At 49.8% G+C, this 15,392-nt stretch overlaps 1 protein-coding gene across 10 annotated transcripts in view; it reads left to right on the top strand.

Moving 5' to 3' along the window:
• Window positions 1-15,392, top strand: part of kiaa1109 (KIAA1109 ortholog) — a 626,997-nt gene that overhangs the window by 74,422 nt on the left and 537,183 nt on the right. For all 10 annotated transcript variants that reach the window (XM_072495716.1, XM_072495713.1, XM_072495719.1 and 7 more), the window contains exon 7: window positions 7,188-7,368. In XM_072495716.1, coding sequence (XP_072351817.1) covers window positions 7,188-7,368 — 181 coding nt within the window. The remainder of the gene's footprint in view (window positions 1-7,187; window positions 7,369-15,392) is intronic.

Raw genomic sequence — 15,392 nt, 5'->3', positions numbered from 1 at the left:
GGTCCGGGTCCACCTTCTCCTCCACTATCCTGGCTAAGACCGCGATCACAACAGTCCCGCCCAGAATCTTCCCAATATTTCGCAACCCCAAAACATGTGCGCATGATTCGCTGGCCTCTGCCCACACATCTGCTACCCCCTGAAAGAATCCACTTATTCTTGCCCGAATCATATGCACATTGTGCACCACTTTAAACTGTATCAGGCTCATCCTTGCAGAAGAGGAGGTCCCGTTTACCCGACTCAGTTCATCACTTCATATTCCCCAATTGATCTCCCCTCTCAACTCCGCTTCCCATTTCTCCTTGATCTTCACCACCCGCTCGCCTCCCTGCTCCCCCAGCCACTTGTATATTTCCCCAATTCTTCCCTCCCCTTCCACATCCGGAAGCAGCAGCCGCTCCAGCAGGGTGTATCCTGGCAACCGAGGGAACGCCCTCCAGACCTTTTGCGCAAAGTCCCTAACCTGCAGAGACCTGAACTCACTCCCCTTTGGCAGCTCTACCCTCTCCCTTAGCTCCTCCAGACTGGCGAACCCTTCCTCCAAATACAGATCCCTCACCTTGACCAGCCCCATTTCCCTCCACCTCCTTTATACACTATCCATCCCCCACGGCTCAAACCCATGATTCTCGCACAGCGGCGTTAGCACCCACATCCCTTCCACCCTAAAATGCCTCCTCAACTGATTCCATATCTTCACCGTGGACTGCACCAGTGGGCTCCCTGAATACCGACTCGAAGCGATTGGCAACGTTGCTGTCACCATAGCCCTCAAACTAGACCCCTTACAAGATTCCTCCTCCATCCTAACCCACTCTACTCCTTCTCCTTCCCACCACCACCGCACCTTGTCCACATTCGCCGCCTAATAATAATGAAGCAAGTTTGGCAACTCCCCCTGCTGCCTCTGTAGCAGGGTCCTTCCCACCCTTGGCACCTTCCCCGCCCATACAAAGTCAGAAATGATTGTGTCGACTATCTGAAAAAAGGCCTTTGTTATAAAAATCGGGAGAGCTTGAAAGATAAACGAGAACCTTGGCAGAATATTCATTTTCACCACTTGAACCCTCCCCGCCAATGTTAAGTGCTGTGTATCCCACCTCCCTAGCCTCTTCCTAGCTTCATTAAGTTTCACTTATGGAGCCCCGTCCATTCCCTCACTACCTGAATCCCCAAATACCTAAACCTATCTCTCACTACCGTGACTGGCATCTCCCCCTAAATTAGCCGCTGTGCCAGCTTATTCACCGGGAATGCCTCACTTTTCCCTACATTCAGCTTGTACCTCGAGAACCCTCCAAACCTCCCCAGCAGGCCCATAATCCTTCCCATACTCTCCAACGGATCCGAAACATACAGCAAGAGGTCATTGGCAAAGAGCGACACCCGATGCTCCCTCTGTCCCCTCATAATCCCCCGCCACTCTGCCGCCCCCTGAGAGCCATCGGCAACGGCTCTATGGCCAGCGGAAACAGCAGCGGCGACAGTAGGCACCCCTGCCTCGTACGCCTGTGTAATTCAAAGCTTTGTGAGCTCATATCATTCGTTCTCACCTCGCCCTTGGTGCCACATACAGCAACCATACCCATGCCACAAACCTCGGCCCAAACCCAAACCTTCCCAAAACCAAGTACCGCCACTCCACCCGATCAAATGCCTTCTCCTTGTCCATGGACACCACCACCTCCGGTACCAGAGCCCCCGACGGATTCATCACCACATTCCACAGCTGTCTTATATTACTCGCAAGCTTGAAAGTACCTGAATACATTCCCTCTTGAGAGCTGGAACTTCTCTAACAACTCGTCCAGGCTAGCAAACCTACCTTCCAGAAACATGTCCCTAAACCTCTCCAACCCCTCCCTCACCCATGCTCTAAACGATGAATCTAAGCCAGATGGCACAAACCTATGGTTCCTGCAAATTGAAGCCAGCAGTGACATGGAACTCAGTTTAAAATGCTGCCTAAACTGATTCCAAATTGTTGCAGTGGCTATCACCAAGGGGCTCGTAGAGATTCCAGCAGGGGAAATGGGAGCGGCACAGTAACCAGGACCCTCAGACTTGACCGTATGGACGACACCTCCTCTATCCACCCCCACATAGAGTCTGAATCCTTGAACCACCTGCACCTTATCAATATTTGTCGCCCAGTAGCAGAACAACAGATTGGGTAGTCCCAGTTATGAGCTACCGGGATTCCCAGATACCAAATGCTAGTCCTGCCAGAAGAAAAGGCCACCTCCCCATATCAACTCCTCTTCCCGGGGGTCATCGGAAAATATTCACTCTTGCCCAGATTCAGCTTGTACCCCGAAAAGGAGCCAAACTTCTTGAGCTCCCCCACATTGGAGAGTGGGTCCGTGACATATAGTAACAAATCACCCGCAAACAAGGACACTCTATTCTCCCTTCTCCCCACACTCTATCCCCTTTTATCCGGTGGCAACCTCAGAGAATTGGCCAGCTGCTCAAGCGCTAAGGCAGACAATAGTGGAGACAATGGACACCACTGCCATATACCCCTGTTCTGTTGGAAATAACCAGAGCTCAGGGCAATAGTACGTACACTTGCTATGGGGGTCCTGTACAAAAGCCTAATCCATGAGATAAATTTTGGACCAAAGCCAAATCGCCCAAGGCTCTCAAAGAGGTACTCCCACACAGTCCTATCAAACGCCTTCTCCGCATCCATAGGAATCATCACCTCTGGCTCGGTCCCTAAGGAGGGCGACAAAACCACACTTAACAGTCTCCTAATATTGGCCAACAACTGCCTGCCCGTAACAAATCCATTCTGCTCCTCTGAGATCATCCTAGGCAGGGTTCCAAACGCATTGCCAACAACTTAGCAAGCCCTCCCCGACATTATGAAAATCCCACAAAAAATAGAAATACTGATGAATTTAATAAATCAACAAACTCCATAATCTTTAAGCACTTTAGTTCACCCCCAGTCTGTGCTTCTTGACAAACTCATTTGCATCCTCCGGTGCATCGAAATAATAGTCTTAGTCCTTGAAAGTCACCCGAAAACGAGCTGGGTACACCACACCAAACCTCATGTTGCTCTTGTACAGCGCAGCCTTGGTCTTGGTAAACACCACACGCTTTCTCGCCAACTCTGTCCCAATGTCCTGGTATATGCTGAAGGCATGGCCCTTCCATTTACAGTCTTGATGGTCTTTCGCCCAACTCAGGACCCGCAACGTATTCAAGATTTAAAAACATTTATTTTTAAAATTCATTTACGGAATGTGGCTTCGCTGTTTAGGCCAGCATTTATTGCCCATCACTAGTTGCTCTTCAGAAGGTGATGGTGAGTTGCCTTCTTGAACCGCTGCAGTTCTTGAGGTGTAGGTACACCCACAGTGCTGTTAGGGAGGGAGTTCCAGAATGTTGCCCCAGCGAAAGTGAAGGAGGTGCGATATATTTCCAAGTCAGGATGGTGAATGACTTGGAGCGGAACCTCCAGATGGTGAGGTTCCCAAGTATCTGCTGCTCTTGTCCTTCTAGATGGTAGTGGTCGTGGGTTTGGAAGGTGTTGTCTAAGGAACCTTGGTGAGTTACTGCAGTGCATCTTGTAGATGGTACACATGGCTGCCACTGTTCGTCAGTGGTGGAGGGTTTGAATGTTTGTGGAAGGGTGAGCAATCAAGCGGACTGCTTTGTCCTGGATGGTGTTGGGCTTCTTGAGTGTTGTTGGAGCTGCACTCATCCAGGCAAGTGGAGAGTATTCCATTATACTCCCGACTTGTGCCTTGTAGATGGTGGACAGGCTTTGGGGGGTAAGGAGGTGAGTTACTTGCCGTCGGATTCCTAGCCTTTGACCTGCCCTGGTAGCCACAGTATTAATGTGGCTAGTCCAGTTCAGTTTCTCATCAATGGTAACCCCCAGGATGTTGATTGTGGGGGATTCAGCGAAGGTAATGCCATTGAATGCCATGGGGTGGTGGTTTAGATCCCCTTTTGTAGGAGATGGCCACTGTCTGGTACTTATGTGACGCGAATGTAACTTGCCACTTGTCAGCCTAAACCTGGATATTGTCCAGGTCTTGCTGCATTTGGACATGGACTGCTTCATTATCTGAGGAGTCGCGAATTATAGAAGTTGATAAATTCTTGATTTCTCAAGGAATTAAGGGCTATGGAGAGAGAGCGGGTAAATGGAGTTGAAATCAGCCATGATTGAATGGTGGAGTGGACTCGATGGGCCGAATGGCCTTACTTCCGCTCCTATGTCTTATGGTCTTAACATTGTGCAGTCATCCGTAAACATCCCCACTTCTGACCTTATGGTGGAAGAGAGGTCATTGATGAAACAGCTGAAGATGGTTGGGCCTCGGACACTACCCTGAGGAACTCCTGCAGTGATGTCCTGGAGTTGAGAAGATTGACCTCCAACCACCACAACCATCTTCCTTTATCCCAGGTATGACTCCAACCAGCAGAAAGTTTGCAGCCTGATTCCCATTGACTCCAGTTTCGCTAGGGCTCCTTGATGCCATACTCGGTCAAATGCTGCTTTGATGTCAAGGGCAGTCATTCTCACCTCACCTCTAGCTCTTTTGTCATTGTTTGAACCAAGGCTGGAACAAAGTTATGAGCTGAGTGATCCTGGTGGAACACAAACTGAGCGTCCATGAGCAGATTATTGTTGAGAAAGTGCCGCTTGATAGCATTGTTGATGACTCCTTCTATCACTTTGCTGATGATGGGGAGTAGACCGATAGGGTGGTAATTGGCTGGTTTGGATTTGTCCTGTTTCTTGTGTACAGAACTCACCTGGGCAATTTTCCACATTGCCGGGTAGATGCCAGTGTTGTAGCTGTACTGGAACAGCTTGGATAGGGTGTGGCAAGTTTTGGAGCACAAATATTGCCGGGATATTGTCAGGCCCATAGCCTTTGCAGTATCCAGTGCCTTCAGCCGTTTCTTGATGCCACGTGGAGTGAATTGTATTGGCTGAAGACTGACATCCGTGATGCAGGGGACCTCCGGAGGAGACTGAGATGGATCATCACTCGGCACTTCTGACTGAAGATTGTTGCGAATGCCTTAGCCTTGCCTTTTGCACATACATGCTGGGCTCATCCATCATTGAGGATGGGGTTATCTGTGGAGCCTCCTCTTCCATTGAGTTGTTTAATTGTCCACCACCATTCATGGCTGGATGTGGCAGGACTGCAGAGCTTAGATCTGATACGTTTGCTGTGGAATCACGTAGCTTTGACTATTACTTGCTGCTTCTGCTGTTTGGCACATAAGTAGTCCTGTGTTGTAGCTTCAACAGGTCGACACCTCATTTTTTGCCAGATGTCGCTGCTGGTAGCTCTCCTGCACTCTCGATTGAACCAGGGTTGATCTCCTGGCTTGGTGGTAATGGTAGAGTGGGTGATATGCCAGGGCATGAGGTTGAAGATTGTAATTGAATACAATTCTGCTGCTGCAGATGGCCCACAGTGCCTCATGGATGCCCAGTCTTGAATTGGTAAATCTGTTCAAAGTCTATCCCATTTAGCACTGTGGAGACGGGACTTTGTCTCCACAAGGACAGTGTGGTGGTGACTTCTACCGACCACCTCTTCTGTGTCTCATTCCCCTTCGGCCAGTGCAGCGGCAACCCTACGGGTCTAGCTCTTTTGCTCCCCCCATAGCACTCCCGTAAGTCAGCTGACTCCTGCTGACCCCGACTTCCCCCGCCGTCCCATTGACCCCCCGTGTGGGAATCTCCCAATCAGTGTGCGCTCCTCCATTCCTCCCCCCCCCCCGTCCTTCCCTAGCACGGGAAAAAGCCCGTGCTTTCCTAAGCCTGCCCCGCCCCCTCTGGCGCAGCTCCTGTTGCGGCCTTGTCTCATTTCCCCCCTCCCCGAGCCTCCTCTCCCTCCAACACCAGCGCCCACCGTCTCCTACGGTCTTCTCACCCGGTCCCTTTCCCCATCCCCATCCATCCCCCAGCCCATGGAACATTTCCTGCGTGTGATTAACACCCTATGTACAACAAACATCAAACATCCCCCCCACCCTCACAAACCCTCAGTTTGAGTCCAACTTTTCAGTTTGAATAAAGGTCCAAGCCTCCCCAGGCGTTTCAAAATAGTGATGTTGATCCTTGAATGTGACCCACAATCGCGCTGGCTGCAGCATTCCGAATCTCATTCCTTTCCGGTGCAGCACCGCCTTGGCCCAGTTGAAACTTGCTCTCCTCTTTGCTACCTCCGTGCTCCAGTCCGGGTATATTCGGATCTCCGCATTCTCCCAGCTGCTGCTCCGCTCTTTCTTGGCCCATTTCAAGACCCTCTCTCTGTCCGTGAAACGGTGAAACCTCACCACAATCGCCCTTGGCGGCTCATTAGCCTTGGGCCTCCTCGCCAGCACCCGGTGTGCCCCATCCAGCTCCAAAGGCCTCGAAGGGGCCTCTGAGCCCATCATCGACTCGAGCATCGTGCTCACATATGCCCCGGCATCGGCCCCCTCCACTCCTTCAGGGAGACCCAGGATCCAAAGATTCTTTCTCCTCGACCTGTTCTCCAGGTCTTCGAATCTTCCCGCCACCTCTTGTGCAGCGCCTCGTGCGCCTCCACCCTCACCGCCAGGCCCAAGATCTCATCCTCGTTCTCATTAACTTATTTCTGCACCTCCTGGATCTTTACTTCGTGGGCCTTCTGGGTCATCCCTAATCCTTCAATCGCCGACAGCATAGGCGCCAGCATCTCTTTCCGCAGCTCCTCAAAACAGCGCTTAATGAACTCATGCAGCTCCGGCCCGCCTTCCACTTTATCTCCGGCCACCGCCATCTTGTTTTTCTTCCCCCGCTTCTCCCGCTGCTCCAACGCCGCTTTTTTGGCCGTTTCACTTCTCGTCCGATCCATAAGCTGTGAAGGGGGACCTCACTCTCCCCTTCCCACACGGAACGTCTTCAGAAAATTCCCGTTGGGGCTCTTCTAGAGTGCCTGAAAGTCCGTGATCGCGGGAGCTGCCGAATCGTGCGGCTTAGCTCCGCATCGCCGCAACCGGAAGTCGGAATAATTTTTTAAACCATCTTGCAATATAATGATTGTGTAACTAAACTACTATTTGTTTAAAAACAATTGTCTAAGAAGTTCAATTTCCTAGCTTAGTCTACAACTCATCATAACTTTAGGCAGTCTCACACTAACTAAAATCTACTGTTTTTCTTTCAGATCCAAAAGCAGAAACTAGATTGTATATTACAGTGAATGGTTTTGAATTCCATGTTTACAATCGTTATGACCTGTATGCACATTTACAAGAACTGTTTGGATTAGAACCAACGATCATTCCTAAAAGAGAGAATACAAAAATGAAGAAAAACCGGGCGAAATCGAAATCCAAGCTTGATAGGTATGGAAACTAAACTTATTGCATTTACCAGCTCCACATTTGTGTTTTTACATTTGATAGTTAATTAGCTTGAGTTGCTGGATGGTCAGGTGCCTAAACCAGCTCCTTGTTTTTTGCACTGCAGTAATCAGCTCCCTTACATTGATGACTACACCAGAAGTTTAGGTATACAGTTCTACAATTAAATAGCTTACGGTGATGCATAAACATCAGTCTCCTGAAACCTGAACTGTAGAAGTGTTGTAATATAAATTTGGAACACATCTGAATATATTTTTTAATTGTGTGCTTTTGGGGGAAATTCTGTGGACAAATCCATATCTGATTTGTTTTATGTGTTGGTTCTCCAGAGCACGATTGCATTATGTTCTGAGTTGTTTTGAATGAAATATCTTGGCCGTTTCAAAAAGATATTAATATTTCATGCTCATTAAAGCTTGATACTGTCATGGGAGTGTCCCTTTAGGAAATGTTTTTGTCTTATCACATGGCTTCAGTGACATCATTGTGTGGCTGGAGCTGGGTTGTGGCTCTGTGAGTTTTTACTTTCATTTTGAGTTTGGACTGGTTTTGAACTGAACAGGTTGAAAGACGTGTCTCTCTATCTTCATTTTAAAAGCTGTTTCCAGACTGCTTGATAACAAAAGAGATAATTGCTTTTTGGAAGGAATTCAAACCTGCTGTTTTAAAAGGGGAACAGAGTATCACTAACAAGTCTTATACCAGTAAGAATGCCGTGTGCTGGGTCACACCTTTGAAAAAGTGTTTCTGGTTTTACTTGGATTTTGTTATTAAACTGGAACAGTTAAGGGGGAATTCATTAAGGATTCTACATAGATTACTGTAGCTGTGTGGGGTCTTCATGATTGTAGTTGATAAAAATTCTTACTGTGTTATTTATACAAATGTTAACTAAATTCGTAGAATAAAGCTTGTTTGTTGATTAAAAGCGCCTAAGGACTTCCAGGTGCGGCAATGACCAGCTAAGTCGCACGTTTCGGCAGTTCCCGGTGGAACGGACTTTTGGGCTCTTAATAGGAGCCCCAACGGCAATTTTAACGGCTAAAAACACTGTGCGGTAAACCAGAAGGGAATCCCCCCTGGACACGGATGGAAAAAGGAGAGGAAAGTGGCCGGATTGCGGTGGATCCTCTAGAGCAGCGGCCAGGAAGGCAAGCACAAAGCAAGATGGCGTCGGAAGGTGGCAGTTTAATATGGGGCCCTGACCAACAAGAGTTCCTGCGGCGCTGCGTGGAAGAACTTAAAAAGGAGATGAAGAAGGAGCTGTTGGCCCCGATATTGGCGATTGAAGGGCTAAAGGAGGAGCAAAAGACCCAGGAGCAGGAGCTTCGGGTCGTGAAGGCAAAGGCTGCTGAGAATGAGGACGAAATACAGGGCCAGGTGGTGAAGACAGAGATGCACGCGGCACAACACAAAAGGTGTGTGGAAAGGCTGGAGGTGCTGGAGAATAATGCGAGGAGGAAGAATTTAAGGATTCTTGGTCTTCCCGAAGGTGCAGAAGGGGCGGACGTTGGGGCATATGTGAGCATCACCATGCTTCACTCGTTAATGGGATCGGAGGCCCCAACGGGCCCGTTGGAGGTGAAGGGAGCTAATCGAGTTATGGCGCGAAGACCGAGGGTTGGAGAAATTCCTCGAGCCACAGTGGTGAGATTTCTCCGATATAAGGACAGAGAGATGGTCCTCAGATGGGCAAAGAAAACCCGGAGCAGTAGGTGGGAGAACGCGGTGATCCGCGTATATCAAGATTGGAGTGCGGAGGTGGCGAGACAGAGGGCAAGCTTTAATCGGGCCAAGGCGGTGCTGCACAAAAGGAAGGTTAAATTTGGAATGCTGCAGCCGGCAAGACTGTGGGTCACACATCAAGGGAAACACCACTACTTTGAAACGGCAGAAGAGGCATGGACATTTATTGTCGAGGAGAAACTGGAATAAGCGAGCTAGAAAAAGAACGTTTGGGACAAAGTGGTGGGGTGATTACGTGGGGTGAAGGGGGGGGAAATGGGGGAAGAGATGATTTCCCAAGTTGTTAATCCTGCGACCCTGTAACTTTTCTCTCTTCCCCATGTCGTGGGGGAGGGGAGGAGGGAGGATGGGGAGCTGGGGGCGCCGGCCATTGGGGGCGGGGCCAAATGGGAAGCACGGGCTTTGTTCCTGCGCTATGGTAATTATGGCGGGAATAGGGACGCAGGAAGGAGGGGGCCTCGCACAGTGGGGGCCGAGGTCACGGGGGGAAGACGAGGTCGGCCAGAGTTTGCTGACTTCTGGGAGCAACATGGGGGGGGTGCAATTACGCTAGAAAGGGATTTAGCGGGGGGGGGGGTGGGTTAACTGGGTTGCTGCTGCTGGGGAGAAGGGGGAGATGGTATGGGGTGGGGTGGTCGGGGCGGGAGGGCGCCGTTGGGGGGCGATACGGCTACGTGGGAACCGGGAGAAGAGCTGGATTGAAAAAGGAGATGGCTAGTTGACAAGGGGGCGGGGGGTAAAGAGCCCCCCAACCCGGCTGATCACGTGGAATGTGAGAGGGCTGAACGGGCCGATTAAGAGGGCACGGGTACTCGCACACCTAAAAAAACTTAAGGCAGATGTGGTTATGCTGCAGGAGACGCATCTGAAACTGATAGACCAGGTCAGACTTCGCAAAGGATGGTTGGGGCAGGTGTTTCATTCGGGGCTAGACGCAAAAAACAGGGGGGTGGCTATATTAGTGGGGAAGCGGGTAATGTTTGAGGCAAAGACCATAGTGGCGGATAGTGGGGGCAGATACGTGATGGTGAGTGGCAGATTGCAAGGGGAGGCGGTGGTTTTAGTGAACGTATATGCCCCGAACTGGGATGATGCCAATTTTATGAGGCGTATGTTGGGACGCATCCCGGACCTAGAGGCGGGAAAGTTGGTAATGGGTGGAGATTTTAATACGGTGCTGGACCCAGGGCTGGACAGATCGAGGTCCAGGACCGGAAGGAGGCCGGCTGCAGCTAGGGTGCTCAAGGACTTTATGGAGCAGATGGGAGGAGTAGACCCCTTGAGATTTAGTAGACCTCGGAGTAAGGAGTTTTTGTTTTTCTCCTATGTCCACAAAGTCTATTCACGGATAGACTTTTTTGTTTTGGGAAGGGCACTGATCCCGAAGGTGACGGAGACGGAGTACACGGCTATAGCTATTTCGGACCACGCTCCACATTGGGTGGACCTGGAGATAGGGGAGGAAAAAGAACAGCACCCACCCTGGAGAATGGACATGGGATTATTGGCAGATGAGGGGGTGTGTTTAAGGGTGAGGGGGTGTATTGAAAGGTACTTGGAACTCAATGACAATGGGGAGGTTCAGGTGGGAGTGGTCTGGGAGGCGTTGAAGGCTGTGGTTAGAGGGGAGCTGATATCTATCAGGGCACATAAAGGAAAGCAGAAGGGTAGGGAAAGGGAGCGGTTGTTGAAAGAACTTTTGAGGGTGGACAGACAATATCCGGAGGCACCGGAGGAGGGACTGTACAGGGAAAGGCAAAGGCTACATGTAGAATTTGACTTGTTGACTGCGGGTAATGCAGAGGCACAATGGAGGAAGGCACAGGGTGTACAGTACGAATATGGGGAGAAGGCGAGCAGGTTGCTGGCCCACCAACTGAGGAAAAGGGGAGCAGCGAGGGAGATAGGGGGGGTGAGAGATGAGGAGGGAGAGTTGGAGCGGGGAGCGGAGAGAGTGAATGGAGTGTTCAAGGCATTTTATGAAAGATTATATGAAGCTCAGCCCCCGGAAGGGAAGGAGAGAATGATGTGCTTTCTGCATCAGCTGGAATTTCCTAAGGTGGAGGAGCAGGAGAGGGCGGGACTGGGAGCACAGATTGAGACGGAGGAAGTAGTGAAAGGAATTGGAAGCATGCAGGCGGGGAAGGCCCCGGGACCAGACGGATTCCCAGTGGAATTCTATAGGAAATATATGGACTTGCTGGCCCCACTACTGATGAGAACCTTTAATGAGGCTAGGGAAAGGAGGCAGCTGCCCCCGACTATGTCAGAGGCAACGATATCGCTCCTCCTAAAGAAGGAAAAAGACCCGCTGCAATGCGGGTCCTATAGGCCCATTTCCCTCCTGAATGTGGATGCTAAGATTCTGGCTAAGGTAATGGCAACGAGGATAGAGGATTGTGTCCCGGGGGTGGTTCATGAGGACCAAAATGGGTTTGTGAAGGGGAGACAGCTGAACACAAATATACGGAGGCTGCTAGGGGTAATGATGATGCCCCCACCAGAGGGGGAAGCAGAGATAGTGGTGGCGATGGATGCCGAGAAAGCATTTGATAGAGTGGAGTGGGATTATTTGTGGGAGGTGCTGAGGAGATTTGGCTTTGGAGATGGGTATATCAGATGGGTACAGTTGCTGTATAGGGCCCTGAGGCGAGCGTGGTCACGAATGGACGGGGGTCTGATTATTTTCGGCTCCATAGAGGGACGAGGCAGGGATGTCCTCTGTCCCCGTTATTGTTAGCATTGGCGATTGAGCCCCTGGCCATAGCATTGAGGGGTTCCAGGAAGTGGAGGGGAGTACTCAGGGGAGGAGAAGAACACCGGGTATCTCTGTATGCGGATGATTTGTTGTTGTATGTGGCGGACCCGGCGGAGGGGATGCCAGAGATAATGCGGATACTTGGGGAGTTTGGGGATTTTTCAGGGTATAAATTGAACATGGGGAAAAGTGAGTTGTTCGTGGTGCATCCAGGGGAGCAGAGCAGGGAAATAGAGGATTTACCGTTGAGGAAGGTAACAAGGGACTTCCGGTACTTGGGGATCCAGATAGCCAAGAATTGGGGTACATTACACAGGCTTAATTTAACGCGGTTGGTGGAACAGATGGAGGAGGACTTTAAGAGATGGGACATGGCGTCCCTGTCACTGGCAGGTAGGGTGCAGGCGGTTAAAATGGTGGTCCACCCGAGATTCCTTTTTGTGTTTCAGTGCCTCCCGGTGGTGGTCACGAAGGCTTTTTTCAAGAGAATCGAGAAGAGTATTATGAGTTTTGTGTGGGCCGGGAAGACCCCGAGAGTGAGGAGGGGATTTTTGCAGCATAGTAGGGACAGGGGGGGGGGTTGGCACTACCGAGCCTAAACGACTATTACTGGGCCACCAATGTTTCAATGGTGTGTAAGTGGATGGGAGAAGGGGAGGGAGCGGCGTGGAAGAGATTGGAGATGGCGTCCTGCAGGGGGACTAGCCTACAAGCAATGGTGACGGCACCGTTGCTGTTCTCACCGAAGAAATACACCACAAGCCCGGTGATGGTGGCTACATTGAAAATTTGGGGGCAGTGGAGACGGCATAGGGGAAAGACGGGAGCCTCGGTGCGGTCCCCGATAAGAAATAACTATAGGTTTGTTCCGGGGAGCTGGGGTAGTACAATTGAGAGATCTGTTTGTAGATGGGACGTTTACGAGTCTGGGTGCGCTGACGGAAAAATATGGGTTGCCCCAAGGGAATGCATTTCGTTATATGCAACTGAGGGCTTTCGCGAGGCAACAGGTGAGGGAATTCCCGCAGCTCCCGACGCAGGAGGTGCAGGATAGAGTGATCTCAGAGACATGAGTGGGGGATGGTAAGGTGTCGGACATATATAGGGAAATGAGGGACGAGGGGGAGATCATGGTAGATGAGCTGAAAGGGAAATGGGAAGAAGAGCTGGGGGAGGAGATTGAGGCGGGGCTGTGGGCTGACGCCCTACGTAGGGTAAACTCATCGTCCTCGTGTGCCAGGCTAAGCCTGATACAATTCAAGGTTCTACACAGGGCGCATATGACTGGAGCACGGCTCAGTAAATTTTTTGGGGTAGAGGATAGGTGTGGGAGATGCTCGAGAAGCCCAGCGAATCACACCCACATGTTCTGGTCATGCCCGGCACTACAGGGGTTCTGGGTGGGGGTGGCAAAGGTGCTTTCGAAGGTGGTGGGGGTCCGGGTCGAACCAAGCTGGGGGTTGGCTATATTTGGGGTTGCAGAAGAGCCGGGAGTGCAGGAGACGAGAGAGGCTGATGTTTTTGCCTTTCCGTCCCTAGTAGCCCGGCGCACGATATTGTTAATGTGGAAGGAAGCCAAACCCCCGGGTGTGGAGACCTGGATAAACGACATGGCAGGGTTTATAAAGTTAGAACGGATCAAGTTCGTATTATGGGGTTCGGCTCAAGGGTTCACCAGGCGGTGGCAACCGTTCGTCGACTACCTCACAGAAAGATAGAGGGAATGGAAAAGAAGAAGACAACAGCAGCAACCCAGGGGGAAGGGGGGGGGGTGGGGGGTGGAACCGGACGGACTCTCAGGGTGTCATTGTATATGTATAGACACTTGTTATAGGCAATGTATATTGGATTGTATCTTTGGAGAGTAACTATTTTTGACAAGGCAGTTGCCACTCAGTTTTGTTTTTGTTTATATATTATTTATTTATTTGTTTAAAATTGGCCACGGTTATTTATATTGCTTTGTTGTTGTTCAAAAGAAAAACTATGTACTGTTATGTTTGGCCACAAAATTTTGAATAAAATATATTTTTAAAAAAGCGCCTAAGAACTCTGTTGAGAGTTGATAACACCTGAAAGGCAGGCTCTTGTGCTCATTGTAACCAAAATCAATAAACTGGATATGTCGGTGAACTCCATAATATACTTTGGTGTTTTCTAAACCCTGGCTCATAACAATACTCTTTGCCCCATTTGAACTATTTGACTGGGGAGGCGGTGGCATAGTGGTAATAAATGCTGGCCTAACCAGACCCGCCCACATCCTGGAAATGGATTTTTTAAAAAACCTCTCCTTTTATTGAGAAACTCAACAAGGGTTAAGGCTTGTCGTGTAGACAAATGCTGAAATAGAAAAAGACTAGGTCAGTCGGGCAGAACATATTAGGTGGCTTACAGTTTGAGTTTTAAAAGATAATGAAATACAGGAGGAAGGAAAAACTAAGAGACTGCAATAATTCTCCAAGTTTTGGGCAAGAACAGGCTGGAAAGGAAATTTTAAAAGCAAGAACAGCATATTTAGGTTGAGCATCCCTTATCCGAAATGCCGAAAACCGAAAAATTCCAAAATCCATACTTTTATTCGAGCGCCGACATGATGTCACGAATGAGAAATCCCACAAGGCTCCTGGGCAATATGTTCCCAACGTTCTGCACATGCGCAGTCCCCAATGAGCACCGCACATGCGCAGTTCCCAAAGTGCACTGCACCGGCAGTATATTTCGAAATCCGATACACACTTGGCCCCAAGCATTTGACATAAGGGATTTTCAACTTGAATTTGGAGTTAAGAAAGAACTGGAGAGGGTAAGCCTAAGAAACAAAGGATAAAATAGTAACAATTAAAAAGGGACTGAAAGGTCAGTCAAGGATGTGGAAATATTCCGAGTCAGAACTTTGAGAATTGTGGGAGTGACATCATCAGGTCTTAATGGAGCCCAAAGCAGATGTGACCTAACGGATGTGGTGGAGATAAAGTTCAAATTGTTTGATCAGAATGGAGCAATGGAGGGAGTATCTTTGCCAGAATTAGCAAAATTAGATTTAGAGGAACAAAAAGAGTCACATGATCAGGGGCAGCATGGTAGCACCGTGGTTAGCACAGTTGCTTCACAGCTCCAGGGTCCCTGGTTCGATTCCCGGCTTGGGTCAATGTCTGTGTGGAGTCTGCATATTCTCACCGTATCTGTGAAGGTTTGCTCCGGTTTCCTGCCACAATCCAAAGATGTGCAGGTTAGGTGGATTGGCCATGATAAATTGCCTTAGTGTCCAAAAAGGTAAAGTGGGTTTACTGGGTTACAGGGATAGGGTGGAGGAGTGGGCTTAAGTGGGATGGTCTTTCCAAGAGCCGGTGCAGACTCAATGGGCCGAATGGCCTTCTACTGCGCTGTAAATTCTATGATTCTATGATCAGTTTCGAACTCCCCTTGAGACGATACCGGGTCCTGCACATCTGGGCTCTAGGAGGGCGAACTGGTCATTTTTTTTCCTGTCCCTTGC

The sequence above is a fragment of the Scyliorhinus torazame genome, chromosome 3 (genome assembly GCF_047496885.1).
Source record: "Scyliorhinus torazame isolate Kashiwa2021f chromosome 3, sScyTor2.1, whole genome shotgun sequence".
Taxonomy (NCBI): Eukaryota; Metazoa; Chordata; class Chondrichthyes; order Carcharhiniformes; family Scyliorhinidae; genus Scyliorhinus; species Scyliorhinus torazame.
The sequence above is the reverse complement of the archived record's forward strand: the minus strand, read 5'-3'. Positions and strand labels throughout refer to the sequence as shown.